Source organism: Vicia villosa, linkage group LG1, assembly GCF_029867415.1.
Source record: "Vicia villosa cultivar HV-30 ecotype Madison, WI linkage group LG1, Vvil1.0, whole genome shotgun sequence".
NCBI classification, from domain to species: Eukaryota; Viridiplantae; Streptophyta; class Magnoliopsida; order Fabales; family Fabaceae; genus Vicia; species Vicia villosa.
The window spans coordinates 71,153,285-71,178,056 of record NC_081180.1 but is presented as its reverse complement, the minus strand read 5'-3'; the positions used below and the strand labels follow the sequence as shown (position 1 = coordinate 71,178,056).

Here is a 24,772-nt window from a genome sequence, read left to right as displayed (position 1 = left end):
TGGATGATTGGACAGGAGAATCCTTAGCTTACAAATACAAAATTCCTGCAAAATACCATGCTAACCTAGTTTCTGTTGTGGCTGACTACTGGAAGAATAGTCATTGGTCTTTACATGAAAATCTGATGATTGCTTGGCCAGATTTGTTGACAACCATTTCCAAGTTCAAAATCTCAGAGTTGGACATGGATGACTGACTGGCTTGGAAGGAGATAGAAAATGGTAAACTTACAATCAATCATGCCTATAGATTTTTAAACAAAGCAGAGGAGGTGTTCTCTTTCCCCTGGGACAAGGATGCAGCACCAACCCACTCATTTTTATGTTGGAGACTTCTGCACAACAAAATTCCAACGGATGAAAATTTGAAGTCTAGAGGTTTTCGATTTCCCTCTATGTGTTCTCTGTGCTGTGAGCAGACTGAGAATTCCACACATTTGTTTTTCGATTGCAAGTTTGCTATGAACATTTGGAACTGGCTCAGTGCTACTCTTTCTTGCCTGAGTCCCATAAGGTCTTTTAATGATTGTTTTATGGTTTTGAAGAGACCTTGGAGCCCCCAGGCTAAAGCAGTTGCTAGAGCTAGCATGCTTCATGTTATTTATCTGATTTGGCAGGCTCGGAATCTTCTCAGGTTTGAAAACAAAAGTACTCAGTGGAAGACTTGTGTTAGCATGATCATAGCTAGAGCTAAAATGGTTGGTAATTTCACTAAAAGAAAAGCTGATGATTCTATGAGCAGTTTCACGTTTCTAAAGACTTTTGACATAAACATCCATCCCCGTGAGACGTTTAATTTGATAGATGTTATCTGGACCCCTCCGGTCTTTGGTTGGATAAAATGTAATGTTGACGGTATGACAGCTGGGCATGAGGCTGCCTGTGGTGGCATATTTCGAGACTGGCAGGCTAATCACATCTTAAGTTTCAGTGCGTACATTGGTGACGGCTCCCCGGTGATGGCTAAATTTGTTGCTACTGTCATGGCTATTGAAAAGGCTCGGCAAATTAAGTGAAAAAAATTATGGATTGAGACGGATGGTAAATTGGTTGTCAAAGCTTTTGCAAACTGTAATTTGGTGCCTTGGAAATTAAAATCTCATTGGCTTATGTGTTGGAACTACACTCTTATCATTGATTTTAGAATCACTCACATCTACCGTGAAGCCAATTTTTGTGTCGATTTCCTGGCTAATCTAGGCTATAACAGCAAAGCGATTTCTTGGTTTAGTTATGTGCATAAGGATATTTTTAAGGATTACTTGTTAGACAAGAATGAAACCCCTAGGTTAAGGCTTTGTGCTTAAGAGGTTTTGGTTTGGTGGGACCTCTTGTGTTTCTTTGTAATCCTTTTTTGTTCTAATATATTTATCCTTTTGATTAAAAAAAAAACATGCAAATTGTAGTACTTATCTGCGGATATTCTCTGATTTTTAACTATATATATTTTTATCAAGGACTGAGACCTAATCTTATATTTTTTATGGCAGTTTTTAATGTGTCATTTGAATGTTTTTTTAAAAATTCGATATTTGACATTAAGTTTTAGCGTAGAGAACATAAACAATTCTTAGTGTAATTGAGTAGAGTAAATTTTTCTCTCGCACATAGGACTCGCAATGAACTAAGTCAACTAAAAAATAATTTAAAATTTGATTTGACATTTAAATATTTAAATAAGGTTCATTAATCAAATGAGCTGCATATGAGTTAAGAATTAAGTACTTACGTCAACTAAATGAGTTGAACTTTGAACTATACTATATATGACATGGATTATATTGTTTTTAAGGTTAAGTTTAAAGATTTATTCTAAAATATTGTTTTTAAGGTTAAGTTTAAAGATTTATTCTAAATCTTTGATCTATATCTTATTTTAAGAGTTAATAGTCATTTACCTCTCTACAATATAGGCGTGTTTTAATTTACCTCCTTTAAAAAAAATTAAATACCCCTGGTAATTTTGGAGTACCCCTAAACGTATAAAAATCAAGGTGGTAAATTAAAAAAAAAATACAGGGAGTAATTTTTCTATCTGGGAAAAAAAATATTTATTAGAGAGATTGTTTCCAATAAAATTAAGTTCAATGAAGAAACGGAAGGATTTTATCTAAATTGTGTTTCATAGAAACGTTTCTTTTTAATGATATAACCTATACAGATCTAAATTATTTTTTATTTTTTCAGTCACGCCTAAAAAATATCATGTACGTGAATCAAGTTTAAAACTTACAGAAATTAAATTCTCAAATAAAAGGTTAACTTTTTTTAGTGTGAAGAATATTTCAAGAATGCTTTTGATTCATGTGATTTGAACCAGTAGGCTCGGATGCTTAAATCTGAGTTTCAAAAAAAATTATGTCGGACTCGAGTCAAGCTGATCCGATTTCTAGTCATCCATTTTCAGATAGCGCCGGGCGTAAAACCATACCACCATTATGTTATTCCTCTATAGCATGCTATTGAGGACATAGATTTCAAAGCAAAATTCAAGAACTCAAACTAAGTTGCCACAAAGGCTAGTACAAGTTTCTCAAATTCCAACTGTAAGAGTGTTTGAAACCAGTTTGGATCTGAATGTCATAAGTGAAAGATTGGAATAATATGAAGAAACTAATCAGTGAAGAGTACTTTCAGGGTCTTGTTTAATTTAAGGGAGAACTAGTATCACAAACTTAATAAATAGGGTGAGAATAGTAAACAGCTAAAATTTAATGATCAAAGCTGTTTCTCAAAAATGATGGTACAAATTTTACAAAATCTCACAACTTCAAAATATTTACTTCTTGCAAATACCTCTCATGAAGTTACCATGGAGGCCAAGTCCAATTCTCCGTCCGAGTCTATCACTTCTTCAAAATCATAATAGGGATTCGCCTGCACCTCAGACCAACGCCGAAGTTAAAAAGTTTACACAATTTTTAACAAATTTTACAAGATATCTTGTGTACCAATAAAAATTTACTTCTTTAGATGTATGGGTGATTATATATTGCTCAACAAGAAGATGAGTGAGATTGTTTACCTTTGGCCTTGGAGTTACCGCCGAAAATCCATGGAATATAGGAGTGTCGAAATTTGGGGGCTCAAGGACAACATAAGCACCTTTGTTGTTATACCTCTCTTCAGTTGCCTGCAGCCGGAAAAAACAGTTAGGAAAATTATCATTATCAGCATTTGAAGCAATGCCTAAACACCAATCTGAACTCAAACAAAGAGTGAGAAAAGATCAGTGAATGAAATGTGATATTACTGTGCTTCAAATATGCGAAAGAGTAATGCAGCAAAAAGCGAGGTTTGAAATTTGAAAAACAAGATTTGTCTCCTCTAAAATGTCATTCCTAAGGCTGATCGCAGTTACAAAAAGGTTGAGAAAAATTATCGAATCAAATTGATGTGTTAAACGCAGTTCAATAACCTCAGTTATAGCAGTTCAGTTTGGCATCCGATTTGCTGCCGTAAAACACGGGGAGCTGAATGTTATACAGTGTATTGAACCAACAAATTGTGTTCATCAAATTCACTTTGTATATAGGATGAGGCCATACATATACACAATTTCTTTAGAGAGAAAAACAGCATAATATTTTAAATTGTATTACTTTTTTTCTTCACAAAAAATCAATAGTAACAAGTTTAACGCAAGATAACTACTATTTTATTACATATATGTTCACTTGTTTTCCTATAAGCATGTTAGTCAGAATTGCAATCCTGCTCGTCCAATTCTATGATTCTGCTAAGCCTGGTTAAGATCTTCTGATCCGTGTTAAGATCCCTGGTTCCCAATCTCATGACCCCTCCCCAATCCTATGAATGATCTTGATTCTGACTACCTTGCCTATAAGCGCTTGTATATACCATACAGCTACAAATTCCGTGTTGACAAAAAATTAACAGGATTATAATCAAAATATGAAAAATGCACGAGGTTCCCACCGATGTGGTGACCGTTGAGGTGGACAGATTAATGCAGCTTTATGTAACGAGCAGAAAGGCTATTACCACAACTAGAAAATATGACAACCGGAAGCAATATTACCATCGTGCCAAGTGTTACCATCAATAACCGAATCCTAGTGAAGATACTAATCATAATTATAATCATATATTACATCTCATACAAAATAAGTTCATATTTTCAACTCCTAATGACACTATAATGTGAGTACTTGATTTATAGATGTTATCCCTCTCAACAGAAGAGTTAACATCAGAAAAATCTGTCTATGCCTATTAAGGATTGTAATTCACATCTAGTTATAAGAACAAAGAACATACATTAAACATTGGAGTGTAGATCATGCATGTCTAGCCAAGATAATTACCTGAAACTGCGGGTAATCTGGAGCACTAAAAACAGTGACCAGCTTTCCAGAATCTACAACATGATCAATAGTGTATCCTTCAGCCATTCCCTCAAAACCATCCCTCTTTTCCCTAGCATCAGGCCCTTCATGCGACCTGATGATTAACTGAAATGAAAAATACGTTAATATCCATATATCGATAAATTCTAGCAAGAAAATTAAGTGTGTCACCAAAAAGTTAAAAGTAACTTGCTTGTTACCTTCAGCTGGTACTTTTTCAAAAATTGTTCAGTACAATCGGGACCCCACATCAAACCGATGCCTCTTTCTTTGTTTGGAGAAAGACCGTTGGTTTGTGAAGGGTCAGACCACAAAACATCACCAGGAATCAAGTTTTGTCCTTCCCATGGAGGATCAAGAACAGAACGTCGAGCCCTTGATAACTCTTCCAAAGAACCAAGCGATAGCCTTTTGCTGTCAGTATTAACATTAATCCTACGATTCTTCTTTCCTTTTAATCGCTTAGCAGGCGTCACAGTTACACTACGGAAAAGTCCTCCATGAGCCGTGTATACACACCCTGCTATAATAGAAGCCAAAGGAAGTCCTTCAAAACATCCTAAACATTTTCTGTATACATGTTTACCACTGTCACTATACTTTACCATAACTTCTTTCTCAAAACCATAAACAGATGTGCAATATTTTGATTCGTGATTCCCTCTTAATAAATATATGTTCTCCGGCATGAATACCTGATGTAAAATAATGATAGTAAAGTAAATATTCGAAAACAACATAGAAAAAACAAAATTATGTTTTTTTAATTGCAAGTTAGGATAAAACATTGTTTCAAACCAAAGCTCCTAAACCTTTCGGACATAACAGTTGCATGCATTAGGCAATCTCAGTCACCAAATTAAAATCAAAGGGCTACGTTTTAATTGATGTCGGCTAAAACTACATTGCAAAACATAAACAAAATTGAACAACTTAAGGCTTGTAACGCAGTAAGAACAGGGAATCCATTTCCAAGCCTTTCCAAGAACACATTAAAATAATAAACCCTAGCTTAATCAAGGTAGTTAGAAAAATAAACATAAAAGTAGTACTATTTCAATTTCCAACAGTAGGTAAAACAAAGCATCATAAACTTTTAGAGCATGATATCAATATGAAGCATAGACACTCCGAATACTACCCCCGACACTAACACGGCGATCCATGTAATAATTTGAAAAAGCAAATAAATTAAATGTAATCGTAAATGTCGGTGCAGGTGTCAGACCCCGACACGGACACACTTTTTTCCCAGGTGTCGGTGCTACATCTTAACTAAACTCTCCACATTCAATCACTTGAAATTATTATAGCACATTACTCCATATAACAAAAAGCACAAAATCCAAGCATTAAAAAACTGAACTTTCATGAAAATAATAATGAAAAAAATTAAAAACTCAAACTTTCCCAAATTTTTCAAAAAAAATTTACCTTCCAAGCCAACAAGAGCAAGAAAGTTTCGAGTCCCCAAGCTCCACGATCAACATAATCACCATTGAATACAAAGATTCGATCCCGAGAAGGGTACCCAGCTTCTCGGAAGAGGAAAAGAACATCGTGCAATTGACCATGAACATCTCCAACAACCACAACCGATGCAGAAGATTCGGGTTCGGGACGAAAGGGTTGTATAGGGATGCAATTGGGTTCCTTGTGAAGCATCTTGGAGGCGATGAGGATGAGAGAATCGAAGACTTGAACGGGGAGAACGGAAGGGAACTGGGAAGGTGGTAGGTTTTTGGAGGACCAATCGAAGCAGAGTATTAGGTTTTGGATCCATTCTATGGTTAGGTTTCCGTCTTCTGGCCAAGATATTGGGAGTTGAAGTTCCGGTGGTGGTGATGATAATGATGGTGGTGGTGGTGGTGATAGTGGTGGTGGTTCTAGGTTTTCATCCAATGTGGTTGTGCCGTTGATGGTGGCGGTGAAGGTGGCGGAATCTGGTGGTGGTGGTTCTGGATCAGTGTAAAGGTCCATTGTAAGAGTGACAAGACAATAGATGGAAGGAATAATGAAGAGTCTTAAAAAGTGGTGTTAAGGAATCATGTATAGTGTATATTTTCTCTCCCTCTGTTTTTCGGTCATTGTCTTTTGAAAATACAATGTAATATTCCTAATAATTTGTAAATGAATATTACATTTAATCTTAATTGTTTAATTAAAAAATGGCTTAATTGTAATTTTAGTCCCCTATTATCAATTTTTTTGGGTTTTGGTCCTCCTACTTTAAAATCCGAAATTTTAGTCCCTATGTTTTAGTTTTTTGAGGATTTTGGTCCCTGCAAATTCAAAGGCAATTTTTAATGAAATGACGCTCACATTGATGATGTATCAGTGTCAGTTCAGCATTAAAATGTTCAAAAAAACTACTTTTATTTAAGATTTATGTTGAACATGTCATCAATGTGAGTTCCATTTCATTAAAAATTGCCTTCGGATTCACAAGGGGACCAAAATCCTCAAAAAACTAAAATAAAAGGACTAAAATTTCGGATTTTAAAATAGAGAGACCAAAACTCAAAAAAATAGATAATAGAGAGACCAAAATTACAATTAAGTCTTTAAAAATTAACTTTAAAATTTTTTTATGTATGTTGTAAAACGAAAGGTTTAATGGAGAATTGGAAAGAATTGTTAACATTAAGTTGGCAATAAATAACTACAGGTAAAATCAACTTCAACTATCTACCCATTACTAGGAAATTGCCCAAACTTACTATTGTGCCCTTTCACTTTTTTTTTTCCTCCCTTACAAAAGGTTAATCATGTAATTAACAAATTCAATATTCACCTATGCCAATTGTATCTTTCTTATTGGTCCATTCTAACCACTTGTCCCAAACACCATTTTTATTTGTTTCTCTTTCTCCTTTTCTGATATAAACTTTTTCCTTCTCTCTCTATCAGTTCTCTCGCTCTCTCATTTCTTCTTCTCTCTTCTCTCTCATGAAACCCTAAAAATTTCTGGAAAAAAGCCACAGACCCCGCCTCACTTAAACCCTTGGCCGATGACGAGAAGTGCCAGCCCTTCAACCACCGTCTCCGTAACTGTGGTCGGTTTTCTCCTCCTTTCTTTCACAATTTTCTCTTTTCTCTTTTTAATTCGTTTGATTTGTTCAGTTTATGGATTTGATCATGTGTTGTTCTTGTGATTGATTTATTGTTTTTGGTTTGGGGATTTTTTTCCCCCATTTTATGTTTTCTCCACAAACCCTAGCACCCTAGCACACAGCCGCTCTCTCATTTCTCCACAAACCCTAGCGCAGCCGGTCTCTCATTTTTCCACATACCCTAGCGCAGTCGTTGCTTTTGTCACCTTCTTCAAGTTCCTTCTTCAACACTATCGCTTGATTAGGATTGCGGAGGAATTCAATATTGCAGTTTATATGACAAATCAAGGTAAATACTTTCTGACTGATTTTAAGCTTACCTGAGCAAACTCTAAATTTTATTCATTCTCATGTATTTTATGTTTTCCACTATTTTAGATTGGTTTGATTTTCATATTCTGTTGCTGTGATGAAAACTCAGGTTATAGATGACATTCATAGAGTATGATTTGATTTCCATATTCTGTTGTTGTTGCTTGACTATTGCTGTTGTTTTAGATGGGAAGAATTATGTTTATATTTTTGGTAATTTTATTTGGCTCTGTCTTTGATATTTGTATGGATTTGTGGGTCACTCTTGAAAATTCATGTGTCTGAGTTTTTTTATGTGCTTTAGGTGGTGAATTTACATCTCCAAATCAAGAGAGTTTCCATCACTACAAGGTTAAAGCTGCACTTCCTTGCTTCTATTTGTGATTAAGAAAAGTATGATTTCCTTTATTGATTTTGACTGTTTGGAGATGTTGCTTTTGAATTTTGATATCAAGCAACCAGAGGTAGGTATTATGTAACAAAATTTAAGAAAAGTATGATTCCCTTAACCTCTAACTAATGATGTTTTTTAAATTTGAATTTACATGTAGGATTTTTTTGAGGTATATAAGATAAGAAACATAATCCAGTTCATGAAAATGTTCTTCAGAAACATGTTGCTTTCTTTGATGTTATCAAAAATGGTCTTATTTATCCATGAGACTTTCTGAGGTTTTTGTTTTGTTTTTACATAAATTCTTTTACATAATAAATTTGGTTAATAGTGAATGAATGAATGAACAACAACGATGCGTGAAATCGGAAGTGGTGTTGCAACAAGTTTCTGCTGCTCCTAGCTTGGAACATATCCTTCTATTCGGCTGATCATGATGCAATGTTTATATGCAGATTCATGGCGAATCTTGTGTTGCATACTTGGCCAGTTTAATGGTGACGAGAGCTTGAGTGAAACCCACCAACGATAAGGTCAGAAGCGAATTCGACGCAGGTATGGATCGTTTCTCATTCAACAATAATACTTTGCTCAGAAATTTTAGGTTGCACATGTATTTTGTATTTTGATGTCATCACTTGTCTTCAATTCTTGGTAGCTTAAGTGCAAACCGCGACACTATAGTTTGAATACTTCTGATGCATTTTCTTCCATTTTCTTTTGCAACATTTTGCTTTGTGTGAATGCATGCAGGTAGTGAAATGCTGAAATCACTTTTGCGCATTTTTTATTCTTGGACCTTTACGGTTTACGTATGAGCTCATGTTTCTCTTCTCTTTGCTTTGTAGGTTATGATAAAGCTTTTGGTTTATAGATTTGGAGGAGGAACTTCAGAATTTGTGCATAATTTTTTTAGATCAATTTTCATCCTCTTTTTGATCTGGTTTTGAGCAGAACTTTCTTTAATTTTCCTCCTCTCTTTACATCTGTTAAATGGTCTGCTTTATTGGCTAGGTGAGTGAGGATTAGGGGATAGAATGGGGAGTGAAGTAGAGGAGTGGATAAGAAGGAATTGAGGGCAAAAGTTTGTTGAATTTGGTGAGCATTGGAGATGATTTGCAATGAAAATGATTTGTAATATGTAATAGAATTTTGAAATGTGGATTTTGAAATATGAAATTTCGATGGATTTTGGATGTGTAATGTAACGTTTGTTATGAAATTAAAATTTACTGCTTTTGTTACTGAAAACGTGAAGTGCTATGTTGCAATGCAAGGTGGACCATAAACCGAAATTTACTGGTTTTGAATCTAAATTTGTCTTACTGTCAAATGTAAATATGGAATTATGAATTTCTTTACAAATTGAATGGAGATAGAAGTAGTAATAAACTTTGAGTGTTAATTTGGAATTAGTCTGAATGCAATGTCAGAAATTAATTTACTGTAAGTGCTAAATAGTAGTAACTAATTGGATACAATTTAAAGAGAACTTGGAATGTTAAATTGGAAAGTTGGTTTGCAATGTTAACGAAGCAAAAACGTGACTATGCTCACTCTCACATACTTATCTACATATACCAACTAACTAAGTTTTCTATTTCTTAAAAAAAAAATAAAGTGTCCTTAACTGAATTATTCATTAATTTAATTAAAAAAAACCAACAAAATAGAAATATTTTGTTTTAATTTTTTTCAACTAAAAAAACCGGAATGAATATAATCGGAGACGTGAATAGCCGAAAAATAAAAATGAAAATATCAAAATAATCTACGTGTGATGAAGCTTAGAAAATTGGAAAAAAGTTCAAAATATGTAAAATCTCACGGGTCACTAATAAGACAACATTTATTTTAGTTTAATCAATCATTATTTTAATTTAATTTTAATTTAAGAGACAAAATCTTTAATTTTAAATATTAATATTTTCTCCATTTCATAAAGAGGCTTCATTTGAAGTGGTCGCAAGGATTTGGTTGCCTTACCGTGTGAATATACTCAGGAGATGTACAGGAGACTCGAGTACATTTTGTGCACTTTCAGCTTCATTGTAAAAAAGAAAAGTCTTAGATTCACGGGATAGTATTTTAAAAAAGAAAGATGTCTTTTTAGTAATTTTGTTTAAAGGTGGTAGACATTTCCATCTTTTGTGTATTTTAATCTTAAATTTCCAAATTTTGTAAGGGGCATTGGAAGGAACGCATTATCATTGATTTTGGTACAGCCAGCTGTAGACAATTAGCTTTCTATTTTACGGATCACTATCTTTATAATATTTATTTTATTTCAATCATCAACTATATTTATTGTGTTCTTAGAGCATCTCCAATGGTGCAACTTACATTTGAGTTCTTTATAGGACCCACTAAGCCGCATCATATTAAAATAATTTATTTAATTTTAGCTTTAATAAAAATCTGATATGGGTCCCACAACTTTACCTCATAACTTGATTTGATTGGGTACTACAATCTTTTAGTTGTTGCATTGCAATGCAACTCTATTATGACATGGCAAATTTTTTAAATATTTAATTATTAAATTAATGGTACATGTGGAGAACTCAATAGAAGAAACTACCATTGGAGATGGTCTTAACATATCTTAAATATTTTTTGTGGATCATTATTTTAACTTAAAAATTAATTTTCACACTATTAATATCTTATAAATAAAATGTTTTTTTAAATGGTTAATTTTCATTTTACATTTGCAATTTGGTCAAACTTTTTTACTTCACATTTTTTCGTATCGTTCAAAAAATGCAACACTATAAATAATGCACCCGGGCGACATAATAATATCTTAGTAAAATATAAAATAACTCACCTTTTCCTTTTCCATGTATAGTAGAATTTGAATAAACTACTATTTCTGTGATCAGTTATTTCACGGGTCATTATCACCGCATTACCTTTCTAATATTTGCAGTTATTAATTATTGTACTCTAAATTCTCAATAATGTAAATAATCATATTTAAAAAGTCTATATTATATATGAAAACACCTCTCAATCATAATTCAAATTAATTAACATATATAATTAGTCATCATTGTATACTCACTACACTTAATATTAATTTCACATTGACTTGGACTTACAATAACCCTTAATTAACTTTTTATCGGCTTATTTTATGTTTTATTATTAATAATCAAAATAATATTATTTTACGAATCACTATTATCACAATTTCTTTTTTATTTTAATCAACAAAATATTTGTAAATACCATAGTTATTAGTCATATTATTAAATGGTCTAAACTATAAATGAACTTACCCGTGCGGCAGCACGGGTCTCTTACTAGTTTAGTGTTTAAAGGTGAATTTGAAAAGTTTTATATTGGAGAGATACCACGTTTTACGGTAGATTGGTTACTTGGGATGTGTTTCAAGAGATAGCAATTTTGTGAAAGGGTGATAAGGTATAAAGCATTCAAAATGGGCTATTTCATATGGGTCAGTCTGTCCGATCTGAAAAATTATAGAATTTGGGCCTTAAAATTAGAGCTCATATTTTTCAGAGCCTTTTTAGCCGAGCTCTGAAAAGCCCGCTGTAGCGGTAAAAATGTGACTCGACGCGTTTTCACGCATTCGAAGTACAACAGAGTCGCCACCGAACTTTATTTATTCCAAGAAGGAAAGGGAAAATATCGATAAAACCCATGGATAAAAAAGAAATGGATAAGATGGTCATCGCAACCAAGTTTAGGTTCGGGAGTCGGTTAAGCAAGGGGAAGGTATTAGCACCCCTCACCTCCATCGTACTCGATGGGACCCATTTAGTTAATCTTGTGATTTATTGTTAGCTTATATCTACTTGCGTTTATTTATTAGGTTGGAAAGAAGAAAGGAACAAAAAAGGTTTTTTTTTATTGTGCTCGCCAAGACGTTTGTATCTTGTGCCTACGTATTCCCTAGTGCAATGGGAAAGTCAAAGCAATCGTAGTTCGGGCTAAAACTATGAATTTGTTGGTTGATTTTAGCGAGAAGTACTCGATCGCATTCAAACAATACTATGCGCACATGGATAAGAGATTGTTTGCATCACTACAAGAATGGATAACTAAATCAAGATTAGAACAAGATTTTGGCCATCATCGCATTCGAGTGGAAAACGTTCGATCTTCACATGTGGAAGTATAATTGCATTTGAATTTTGACTAAGTGTCTCGTTTTATAAAAAAAAAGGTTTTAAAAATGAAAGATGTGAATAAATTGAAGTTGTTTGTTAAGAGAAATCAAACATCTAAACAAAGGCTTAACGGCCATCGCCTAAACGCTTGAAAGAAAAAATTGTACAAGTACGTACAACTCCCTCGTGGGTGATGAAAAAAACGATTCGCGCTAGGGCGAGAGAAAGATATTTAATTGGATTCAAGTATTTAAACAAAAACTTAACGGCCATCGCTTAAAATACTTGAAAGAGAACTCGTTAAATCAAGTTTTATGAAGTCTTTTAATGGAGTCTACGCGCTTAAACAATGGCTTAACGGCCATCGCCTAATTGCTTAAAGAACAACTTGTACAAGTACGTACAAACCCTTCTTCATTATCCATTATAGACTTAATCAATTAGATTGTTAAAGGAAAGCATTTTGTAAAAAAGTGAGTTTAATCGAGTTTTTTATGGAGCCTTTAATGGATTCCAAGTATTCGAATAAAAGCTTAACGGCCATCACCCAAATACTTTTAGGACAACTCGTACAAGTACGTACGAACCTTCCTTGATTCATCCATTAAGACTCAAAATGATTTAATTAAAAGAAAGTGTTTTGTAAAAAGGTGAATTAAGTCGAGTCTTATGGAGCCTTTAATGGAATCCAAGTATTCGAACAAAAGCTTAACGGCCATCACCCAAATACTTTTAGGACAACTCGTACAAGTACGTACGAACCCTCCTTAATTCATCCATCAAAACTCAAAAACTCGAGTCGATTAAAAAAAACTATTTTTGTATCATTTTAAAATATTTGGAAAGAAATTCTATATGTACAAGAATATATTTTATTTTGTCCCTTAATAAATACAATAAATAAAATAAATAAATAAATATATTTTTTTGTGACTTTTATATAAAAAGAAATCTAATAATAAAATGCTAATTGTTAGTTATATATATATAATAAAGATAATAAAAAATAATAAAAATAAAGAAATGGGCCATGGGGGTGTTAAACCCGGATAGGAGTGAGTAAAGCCCAATTATTAGAATAAATAAAAACTAACAGCCAAAAAATAAATAAAAAACGAGCTGGCTGGGCCGGAGCTGGGTCGGGCCATGACCCATCTTATTGCAACATAGAGTTGGGTTAGAAAACCCTAAAAAAAAAGGAAAAGAGGCAACGCCTCTGTATCATGAACAGAACAAAGGGAAAAAGAAAAAAAAACCACTCTCAGCCCTCACTTTCGGTTCTCTCTCGGTGCTCATGATTTCAGTGAACAATAACAACAAACATCACACAATCATGAACCTTAAACCCCAATAAAATCCCAACATAAATCCCTAAACCGAGCCCCAAATTTCACTATGATTCTGAGGTTACATGATACATCAATCAGAGACGCAATGAAAACAAGATAAGCTACAACAATAAAAAACGGTACCGACAGATAACTGAGAATTGTCTTCAGGTACGCAAACTCGAATCCCTTCTTTCTCTCGCCTTCTGTGAGTTATGGCTTGCTGTGCGCGTATTGATGATCCGGTGAAGTTGCTGCTGATTTGTGGTGTGTTGTGGTTAGGTTAATACGTGTTTGAAAGTGAGGGTGTTTGGTTGAAGTTTAAGGAGAGATTTCTGCAGAGGTTTTTTAAGTGAGATTGAGTGTGTGATTTCTGTGGTTAGAGTTAGTGTTGAGTGTTGAAGATAGAACTAGGCAGAGTATTGTTAAGGATTTTCGTGGCTGCCTTTTTTTCGTTGAACTGTGGCCTCTTTTCCTCCCCTTTGCTGTTAACGAATGTCCCTTTTTATATTGAAAAGATTAGGGTTTTAATGTGAGCTTCAGATGAAAATTGGGGGGAAATTTTGGTGAATTTGAACAAATATAGCTAACTGATCTTGTTGTTTTATTGGTTCAGGTTTTGTGTAGCCAATTTTGTGCAAGGTTTGGAGTATTGTGAAGCTGTTTTGTGTTGCAGGTAGCAGCAGAGTATTGGAGTGTAGTGTTGTTGCAGAGCTGAAGCAGAGGCGTGGGAGAGAGTTGAAAAGAAGACAAAATGTTGCAGAATTTTGTTGCTTTTTTGTTTGACTTTTGTGTAAAAATGGGCTTTGAAAAAGAAACAAATTGGACCAAGTTTAAAAAAGAAATCAAAAAGCTTCCCTTTTTTTTTGTTTATTGATTTTGTGTAAATAATAATAATAACAATAATAATGATACTAATAACAATCCTAAAAACTATACTAAAGAATAATAATAAAGATAAATAAAAGAGATTAGAAACAAAGAATAAAAAGATCAAGAAATACAAAAAATGGACTTAAAGACAAAAATAAGAAAAAATAATTAAACTACCAAAACAAAACTAAGTTAGAAATAAAATATCATAATTCTTTTATTTGAAATGATAATGAATAAAAACTATTAACTATTTTTTATTTATGCAAAATTTATGAAGATGCGAACTATTTTTGTCGACTTTAATAAGTCTATTTTTTTTAGAATAAGCAGGAATTTAATGATCGAACAACGAACGCGTGCAAAATAAAATATGCAATACGTTCGTATGAATGAAATGTATGGGGCAAAAATTAGGGTGCTACAGATGCCCCTATTTAATTATCTTGAGCCAGACGTCAATGGCGGAAAGTAATTAAATACCAAAGGATCCAAATTTTTGTCCTTCATATGCAGATGAAATGCAATGCATGGATTTTTTTAACATATTTTGAATGCAATATGATATGAGACAGAAGTTGAACTTTGTGGGGGATCGGGTGCCACAAAAGACCAACTGTTGATGGAGAAACTTGGAAAATAGGGATAAAACTCTGGGTAAAAAGGTAGTAGGAATGTCTAAGGGTGGCATTAGACGACATCAAAAATCAGATAAATTCGAGAGTGACATTGAATGAGGTGAAAACACTTTACTGGGGATTGTGACATCCAATTGTTCGCTTTTGGATGACAACAAATTGAAAGATTATGACATCCGATAACAGGCTTCGGATGGCAATGAAAGATTATGACATCCAAGAACAGGCTTTGGACGACAATGAAAGATTATGACATCCAATAATAGGCTTTGGACGACAATGAAAGATTATGACATCCGATAACAGGCCTCAGATGGCAATGAAAGATTATGACATCCAATAACAGGCTTTGGATGAAAGAAAGATTATGACATCTAATAACAGGCTTCAGATGGCAATGACATCCGATAACAGGCTTTGGATGACAATGGAGATTTATGACATCTGATAACAGGCCTCAGATGGCAATGAAAGATTATGACATCCAATAACAGGCTTTGGATGAAAGAAAGATTATGACATCTGATAACAGGCTTCAGATGGCGATGAGAAAGATTATGACATCCGATAACAGGCTTCGGATGAAAGAAAAAGATTATGACATCCGATAACAGGCTTCGAATGAAATGACATCCGATAACAGGCTTCGGATGAAAGAAAGATTATGACATCCAATAACAGGCTTCGGATGAAGGAAATATTATGACATCTGATAACAGGCTTCGGATGACAACGAAGGAAGCATGACATCCGATAACAGGCTTCAGATGGAAGAGAGGTTATGACTTCCAATAACAGGCTTTGGAGGGCAACAAGGATATGACATCCGATAACAGGCTTCGGATGATAAGAAAGAAGATTTATGACATCCAATAACAGGCTTTGGAGAGCAACAAAGAATGACATCCGATAACAGGCTTTGGATGAAAGAAGATTATAAATCCAACGACTAGCTTTGGATGAAGGGGCAAACAACGTTTCGGTAGATGCCAAGTAAGTTGGGCTTTGATGACAAGATAAAGTGTTGATAACAACGAGACCTCGAAAGAATGCAAATGAGTATGAATATTGTTTCGATGCATGATATTGAATTTCTCTATGCATGATATGTGAATGATTAATGTAATGCATTTAGTTATGACAACTGAGGTAGAATCTTTTGTGAGGGTAGATTGGGATTCTGATTCCTCAACACAAGAATATTGCCTAATCTGCTTTTGTCACACCGACGATCCTTTTGAGAATGACTGATAAACTGCTTGGGGATTGCTGAGGATGAATGCCCCTGACTGATTTGAAATGACTGATGTAGATAAACTGATCGTTGCTTCAGTGCTTGAAATGAATGTAGGGAACACATGCCCCAGTATAAATCTTGAACAACATAATTTTGAAGTGACGTGCCCCTTGATAGGATCACTGATCAAGTTTCTCGACTGTTTGAACTTCCTTGAAAGATGAGTACTTGCAAATAAAATGTTCATTCAAAATGGTAATTTTAATGCAATGCTCAAAGCATATTTTGAAATCAAAATCATTTATTGGAATGATGCTATTGATGTAAAGCAAATGAATCAAAGGTCTAAACACATTGTTTTTAGACATTCAAAGTGATGGATAAAGCAAAAGGTATGGTAAAACAAATGAATTGCAAAAATCTTTAGGAGTCAGGTTAACGCTGTTAGAACAAGATTTGTTCTTATCAATTATCTTAGTTTTGATGATAACAATAATATGAATTTTGCTTAAGATAATATGGTACTCTAATCCAATGCAATTTCCCTTTCAGGAAATATATATAAAGAGTACGCATAATTCAGCGCTCAGAAGTTGTGTCTCAAATGGTTCAGCATGCAACATCAGAACATGGTCTGGCAAGACATCAGAAGATGGTCGAAGCAGAAACAGAACATGGGTCTATGGAAGCATCAGAAGAACATGAGATCAGAAGCACTGAAGATCAGAAGATGGTATCACGCTCAGAAGCACTTCAAGGTCAGAAGATCAGAAGATGCTATGCACCAAGCTGTTTGACTCTGATGATATTCAAACGTCATATTCACAAACATCAGATCAGAAGGAAGTACACGTGGCAGACTACGCTGACTGACAAAAGGAACGTTAAAGCTACTAAAGGCAACGTCAGTAGACACAGCGTGAACAAGGCTCGAGGTAGTTGACAAAAGCGTATAACATTAAATGCGATGCTGTACGGAACACGCAAAGCATTAAATGCATTCAACGGCCATCTTCTCAACGCCTATAAATATGAAGTTCTGATGAGAAGCAAGGTTAACGATTCTGCACCAAAACAACTTATATCAAACTTGCTGAAACGCTGTTCAAATCAAAGCTCAGAATCTTCATCAACTCACTACATTGCTGTTGTAATATCTTAGTGAGATTAAGCTTAAACGATTAAGAGAAATATCACAGTTGTGATTATCGCTTTTAAGAAGCATTTGTAATACTCTTAGAATTACATTAAGTTGTAAGGAACTAGAGTGATCGTGTTGATCAGAATACTCTAGGGAAGTCTTAGGAGTGAACTAAGCCTAGAGTGATCGTGTTGATCAGTAGACTCTAGAAAAGTCTTAGAGGGTATCTAAGCAGTTGTTCCTGGAGTGATCAGTGTGTGATCAGAAGACTCTGGAAGACTTAGTTGCGGACTAAGTGGAAAACCATTGTAATCCGTGCGATTAGTGGATTAAATCCTCAGGTTGAGGTAAATCATCTCTGCGGGGGTGGACTGGAGTAGCTTCGTTAACAGCGAACCAGGATAAAAATAATTGTGCAATTTATTTTTATCGTCCAAGATTTAAAGTCACACTTATTCAATCCCCCCCTTTCTAAGTGTTTTTCTATCCTTCAATTGGCATCAGAGCGCCGGTTCTAAGGTGCAAGCACTTAACCGTGTTTAGAAAAGATTCAGGAAGAGAAAAACGCTTCAGTAAAAGATGGTTGATGAAAGTGAAAAGTCTACACCTACACCTGCATCTACATCTGGCTCTGCTGAGCAATACAACGGTAACAATGGTTATACTAGACCGCCGGTATTTGATGGTGAAAACTTTGAATACTGGAAAGATAAACTGGAAAGTTACTTTCTGGGTCTAGATGGTGATCTATGGGATCTTCTGATGGATGGTTACAAACATCCTGTAAATGCCAGAGGCGTAAAGCTGACAAGGCAAGAAATGGATGATGATCAGAAAAAGCTTTTCAGGAATCATCATAAATGCAGAACTGTTTTGCTGAATGCTATCTCTCATGCTGAGTATGAGAAGATATCTAACAGGGAAACGGCCTATGACATATATGAGTCCTTGAAAATGACTCATGAAGGAAATGCTCAAGTCAAGGAAACTAAAGCTCTAGCTTTAATCCAGAAGTATGAAGCCTTCAAGATGGAGGATGATGAAGACATTGAAAAGATGTTTTCGAGATTTCAAACTCTGACTGCTGGATTGAGAGTTCTTGACAAAGGATACACCAAGGCTGATCATGTGAAGAAGATCATCAGAAGCTTACCCAGAAGATGGGGTCCTATGGTGACTGCATTCAAGATTGCAAAGAATCTGAATGAAGTTTCTCTGGAAGAGCTTATCAGTGCCTTGAGGAGTCATGAAATAGAGCTGGATGCAAATGAGCCTCAAAAGAAAGGTAAATCTATTGCATTAAAATCTAATATCAAGAAATGCACTAACGCTTTTCAGGCCAAAGAAGAAGATCCTGAAGAATCAGAATCTGAAGAAGAAGATGAACTGTCCATGATTTCCAGAAGGGTAAATCAACTCTGGAAGAGCAAGCAAAGGAAGTTCAGAGGCTTCAGAAGTTCAAAGAGATTTGAACATGGAGAATCTTCTGATGACAGAAGATCTGACAAGAAGAAGGTCATGTGCTATGAATGCAATGAACCAGGACACTTCAGGAATGAATGTCCAAATCTTCAGAAGGAGAATCCCAAGAAGAAGTTTCATAAGAAGAAAGGTCTTATGGCAACCTGGGATGAGTCAGAAGATGAATCAGAAGATGAGCAGGCTAACTGTGCGCTGATGGCGACAGAAGATGACGGATCAGAATCTACATCAGAATCAGATTCTGAAGAGGTATTTTCTGAACTTACTAGAGATGAGTTAGTTTCCGGATTAACTGAACTTCTGGAATCCAAGTCTCAGATTTGTATTAAATACAAAAAGCTGAAAAAGCTATTTGAATTTGAAACAAAGAGGCTTGAATTGGAAAATTCTGAATTGAAAGATAAACTTTTAAAATTATCCAATGATGTTGGATCTCCTTCTAATTCAGAAAAATCCACTCCTAGTCTAAACCATATTTTGAAAGAATATGATTTAAGTTTCAGGAAGTTCTTATCTAGAAGTATTGGCAGAAGTCAGCTAGCTTCTATGATATATGCTGTGTCTGGAAACAAAAGAGTCGGCATTGGTTTTGAGGGTGAAACCCCATACAAACTTGAACCTGTTGATGAAATGAAAATTACATACAAGCCATTGTATGATCAGTTCAAGTATGGCCACTCCCATGATATTAGGCACACTTCACATGCACAAAGTTTTCACATAACACACACCAAGAAGCATGTGACACAACCTAGGAAATATCATGAAACTCATATTAAAAATTATCATGCTGTTCCTCCTATCGCTTATAATGTCAAACCCAAGTTCAATCAGAACTTGAGAAAATCTAACAAGAAAGGACCCAAGAAGATGTGGGTACCAAAGAAAAAGATTATTTCTTTTGCAGATTCTCTTGATAACAAAGAAGACAACATTCAACATGACATGACACCTGGACTCAAGTTGCTCTCAACACTTGAAGGGAAGAAAGTTTGTCTTCCAAGTTCTGGTTCTTAAATCTGTTGAAGAAACTATGTTTGTAGAAATTCAGAAAAGAAGCTTATTAGTCTTGGAACCATCTATGATGTTTGCCTCTAAGGCTTTGATGTTTCTTTCTTGATTATTCTGAATGCTCTAAATGCTACAGAATATACAACATTGAAACATTGATTGTGGACAAATCAATAAACATCTGTTTTGATGATAAACTTGTTTCTGATGAAACAAAGAGCTTAAGAATTTCTGCAGATACAGTTTTGTCTTATCAGAAGCTGCAGAACAAAGAAGTGAACCTCCAGAAGCTGTGTATATCAGAAGTAATGGATCAGAAGATCATTCAGATTTATATCAGCACACTTCAGAAGGAGTGATTCCAAAAGAGAAAGTAGATCAGATCAGAAGCAGTAATCAGAATCTAAAGGCGTAAAATCTCTCTGATATTTACAGCTGTCATCTATTATCTGATGATGAACACGTGTCTGTACGGTTTGAACAAAGCGTGCAGTTGAAAAGACGCCGACCTAGGTAACTGTATTAAATCATTTCATTTACTGTGTTCTCTCTCCTAATGTCATTTCTCATTAAATGCATAATGATTTCTTTTTAAATCTTTTAAATAACCCGCTTCATCTTCATTCCCTCTTTTTCTCTCTTTCTCTCTCTTTTGTGCATTCACCTCGTTGCATCTCTCTTCAAACCCTAGTTCTTGATTTGATCTCAAAGCATTATCATAATGAATCCATCTTCTCGTTCATCAATCTCTAAAGATAGTATCACTTCCACACAGAACCGTTTAAGCAAAAATGATGCTCCGTTGAAAACATGCTTAATACCCACGAAAGAACTGGAAGTTCTATGTGAATCGGCTGTGGACGTCAACAACCTTAAAGCTAATGGCTTTCAGTGTGATGCAAGAATCTTTGAGCAAGGATGGTCTAAATATCTTGATAGATTGGTTGGTCCAATTTATCCTGAACTTGTAAAGGAGTTTTGGGTACATGCAACAGTTACCCCAACTGCCATCATTTCATTCGTGCTAGGGCATGAAGTGACTATCACTGAGAAACTCATCAGAAAGCTGTACAATCTTGATGATGAAGAAGGTTGGTCTGAGTTTCAACCCCATACAGTTGACTGGACTTTAGTTGAAAAACAAATCTCTACGGTTGTTGGAACTGACTCTCATTTTACGGGCAACTTAAAGCCTTTTTATAAAGTATGGGCTGAGATTATTCTGGGTTCTCTTCACCATAGAAAAAAGATGCGCTGCTCCTCCTACATCAGTCCGACTCACAAGTATACTCTTTTCTGCATTGGAAAAAAGATAGAGATCAACATCTCTCATATTCTATTTGAGAATCTGAAAACCTCTATCTTTGATTCAAGAGAAGATGAAAGGGCGAAGTACCCTCATATTCCAAGAACAAACATTCCTTTCGGAAGGATGATTTCAGACATTCTGATTGAAAGCAAAGTGGTGGACTCCATCAGAAATTGTAATGCCTCGCATTTTCTTGGAGTAACTCAAGGTCCCATCTTCAATGGTGTTGATCTGTTCGGACTGGAAGTCATTAAGAATGTACCTGTTATGTGCACAAGCTTTCCTGACATTCTGTCAAGAAGAATTGCTGTTGAAGGATTCATATCTTTGCATCATAAAGAACTTGATCAAGTTGTCAAGTTTTACTTGGAAGATTGTGTGAGGAAGCAATCAGACGTTGATCCTGCTTGGATCCGTGGCAGAGTACTTCCATCCAAAGATGATATTCTGAAGAAGGATAAAAAGGAACGTCAGGCAAGGCTAAAAAGAAAGGCACAAGAAGATGAGGCTGAGAGAGCCAAGAAGTTGAGGGTCACCTATGATCCTGACAAGGTGGACTCTAAAGAACGAAGAGATAAAAGGATCAGAGATTCCTTTCGCAGAACCAGATCTTCTTCTTCTTCTGTACAAATCTCCAGAAATGTCCTTACTCCACCTCCTTCTGTCCCTAAACCATCTTTCCAATCACCTCCATCTGAACCAAAGGTAAACTTCACTCTATCAAATCCTTCTCCATCATCCTCCTCCTCTCCCATTCTAAACCCCACACCTTTAAGTATTCTTCCCCCAACTCCTTCTGATAAATCTCTCTCACCAATTCCCTTTTCAAACACTCCATCCTCGTCTCAATCCATCATTTCTGATATTCCATCCTCATCAGTCATTCTCTCAGATATCCCTTCTTCCTCATCCACCGTACTTCCAACTTCTATATCTCATCCCTTACCTATCGAAAATTCCGAACCTTACTGTCTTCTCTATCCTGACTACAAATTCACCTTCAATCCGCCTGAACCTGAACCCTATACCTACCTGGAACTTTTCAGACTTGAGGTGATTAGCAGTCTAGACCTTCTGAAGGATGCATTCCTAAATGGTCTGGATGATGTTTCTACAAGAAATCTCTGGAGAAGATTTCGCAAGGATTTTCAAGTAGAAGCAATAGCAGTACAGAAAAGACTAGTGGCTGCTGCCCCTGGTTACCCTGGTTACCTTCTGGAGGGAAATAATGGTATATACTACCATCCTCTCAGAAATTGTGTTGCTGCTGAGGAGAAGCCCTTTGTGGATGAGATGGAACAATTGATACTGGCTGCTGCAATGGAAGCAAACCCATGCAGGGACATGGTTATCTGGATTCCTGAGTATCCTGTTCTGCTCGGAGATTTCAAGACTCTCTTTGACTATCTGAGGGAAAACCCGTCTGAGAAAGATCCAAACTTGGTCATTCCAGAAGTTGTTGACCCACCAGTAGTTGAAGGTCCTTCTGCTCCAAGGAATCTAGCTGCCATTCTTCAGGCACTTAAGAATGGAGACTTGGAAATTCCTGCTGCAGAATATGGAGATGCTTCTATGCAAGAAGCAGATGCTGAAGATCATGTTGCCAAAACTGTTCCTGTTGAGGAAATCCCTGCAAATGATCTATCTATGGAAGCTGCAGATCAACATGCCATTCCTGTGGTTGAAAGCGGTGAAGCTTCTTCTGGTGAATCTTCTCGTCTTGAAAGGACTCTAGAAGAAATTCAGAAGAGACAGGATGAGCAAAGCTCACTCAATGATCAGTATAGCGCTTTCATGGTGAGGCAAGAAGGACACAACAATATGGTTCAAGAGATGCTGACCAAGATCTTGTCAAGACTAGGGCCATCTTAGATTGAGTCTATGCTGTTTCTTTCTTTTCTTTGCATCTGTTTTGTTTTTGTGCATCTGATCTTTTCATTTTGTACTTCTGTACCCAATGGTTGAACCTTAATGAAATCATATTCTTCCTCCATGTGTTCTGTTTTATTCATCTGAATCTTTTCTATTTTTTGATGATATGACAAAAAGGGGGAGAAGATAAATGATAAATGATTTGATTTAATCAGTTGCATTCACTAACAAGAACTGCAAGTTCTATATGGTTTAAGTGTTTTGCAGGTACAGAGAAGTGAAGTGAATCTTCAGAAGCAAACACTAGAAGCAAAACCATAAGAAGCGTTATTCTGTAAAAGGAATAAGCTCTTGGAAACTGAAGCAAGCTGAGTGCTGTCAAGCTTCAGAGATCAGAAGCAAGAAAGAAGAATGAATCAGAAGCACTGATAATAGAATTTGAATATCATTGTCTATCCTGTTCTGACTAAATTCTATTTGCTCTGATACATATAATGTTATGGCTCTGATACATTATTTGCTCTGATACATTATTTCAGCCTATATGGCTCTGATACATATAATGTGTTCAAACATACATTTTATGTTCTAACTCGTTCATGCTGACTTTTGTCGTTTAGTTTTTGTTCTGTAACATTTCAGGATGTAGAGATGCTCTGATGATGCTCTGGTACATTCAACAATGTTCTGATACAAATCTAGCATGAAGTGATGATTGGTAGACATTCAAAGTTCTGAAGCTATCCGAGGGAAGCAGAAATCAGAAGATGTGAATGTTCTAAAAGATCCAGAAAACTCAAGTTCTGAAGCTGTCCTGAATGGAAGCAGAAGTCAGAAGCTGTGAATGTTCTGAAGATCAAAGAAATTCAAGTTCTGAAGCTGTCCACGATGGAAGCAGGAATCAGAAGCTGTGAGTGTTCTAAGGATCTAAAGAAATTCAAGTTCTGAAGCTGTCCAATGGAAGCAGAAGTCAGAAGCTATGAATTCTCTGAAGGCAGAAGCTTATATGATCGTCTCTACCGAAATAATCAGGGAAGTCTTTTATCAAAGTTCTTCGAGTATTTATTTCAGGGGGAGATTATTTATCTCAGGGGGAGATTGTTAATCTCAGGGGGAGACATATTCATATGCTTATGCTATAGCTGTGTAATTTGTCTTTTGCCGTCTACTCTTTCTGATCGCAAATTCATATCATTTATATATGTTTTTGTCATCATCAAAAAGGGGGAGATTGTTAGAACAAGATTTGTTCTTATCAATTATCTTAGTTTTGATGATAACAATAATATGAATTTTGCTTAAGATAATATGGTACTCTAATCCAATGCAATTTCCCTTTCAGGAAATATATATAAAGAGTGCGCATAATTCAGCGCTCAGAAGTTGTGTCTCAAATGGTTCAGCATGCAACATCAGAACATGGTCTGGCAAGACATCAGAAGATGGTCGAAGCAGAAACAGAACATGGGTCTATGGAAGCATCAGAAGAACATGAGATCAGAAGCACTGAAGATCAGAAGATGGTATCACGCTCAAAAGCACTTCAAGGTCAG

At 35.5% G+C, this 24,772-nt stretch overlaps 1 protein-coding gene across 1 annotated transcript; it reads right to left on the bottom strand.

Annotated features, from left to right (window-relative positions):
* Window positions 1–2,529: 2,529 nt before the first annotated feature.
* Window positions 2,530–6,434, bottom strand: LOC131641394 (serine/threonine-protein phosphatase 7-like). The gene is made up of 5 exons (XM_058911698.1): window positions 5,805–6,434; window positions 4,571–5,065; window positions 4,329–4,475; window positions 3,026–3,133; window positions 2,530–2,877 (listed from the first exon to the last, which is right to left on the bottom strand). Exons 1-5 carry the CDS (start codon window positions 6,348–6,350, stop codon window positions 2,800–2,802), a joined length of 1,374 nt encoding a protein of 457 aa, XP_058767681.1. The 5' UTR covers window positions 6,351–6,434; the 3' UTR covers window positions 2,530–2,799.
* Window positions 6,435–24,772: the final 18,338 nt, after the last annotated feature.

Coding starts and splice junctions, on each gene's coding strand:
- LOC131641394 (XM_058911698.1), bottom strand. CDS start 6,350: ATGGACCTTTACACTGATCCAGAACCACCACCACCAGATTCCGCCACC. Junction 4,476..4,570: donor TGAAAAAGTACCAGCTGAAG/GTAACAAGCAAG, acceptor TTTTCATTTCAG/TTAATCATCAGGTCGCATGA. Junction 3,134..4,328: donor CAGATTACCCGCAGTTTCAG/GTAATTATCTTG, acceptor TTCCGGCTGCAG/GCAACTGAAGAGAGGTATAA.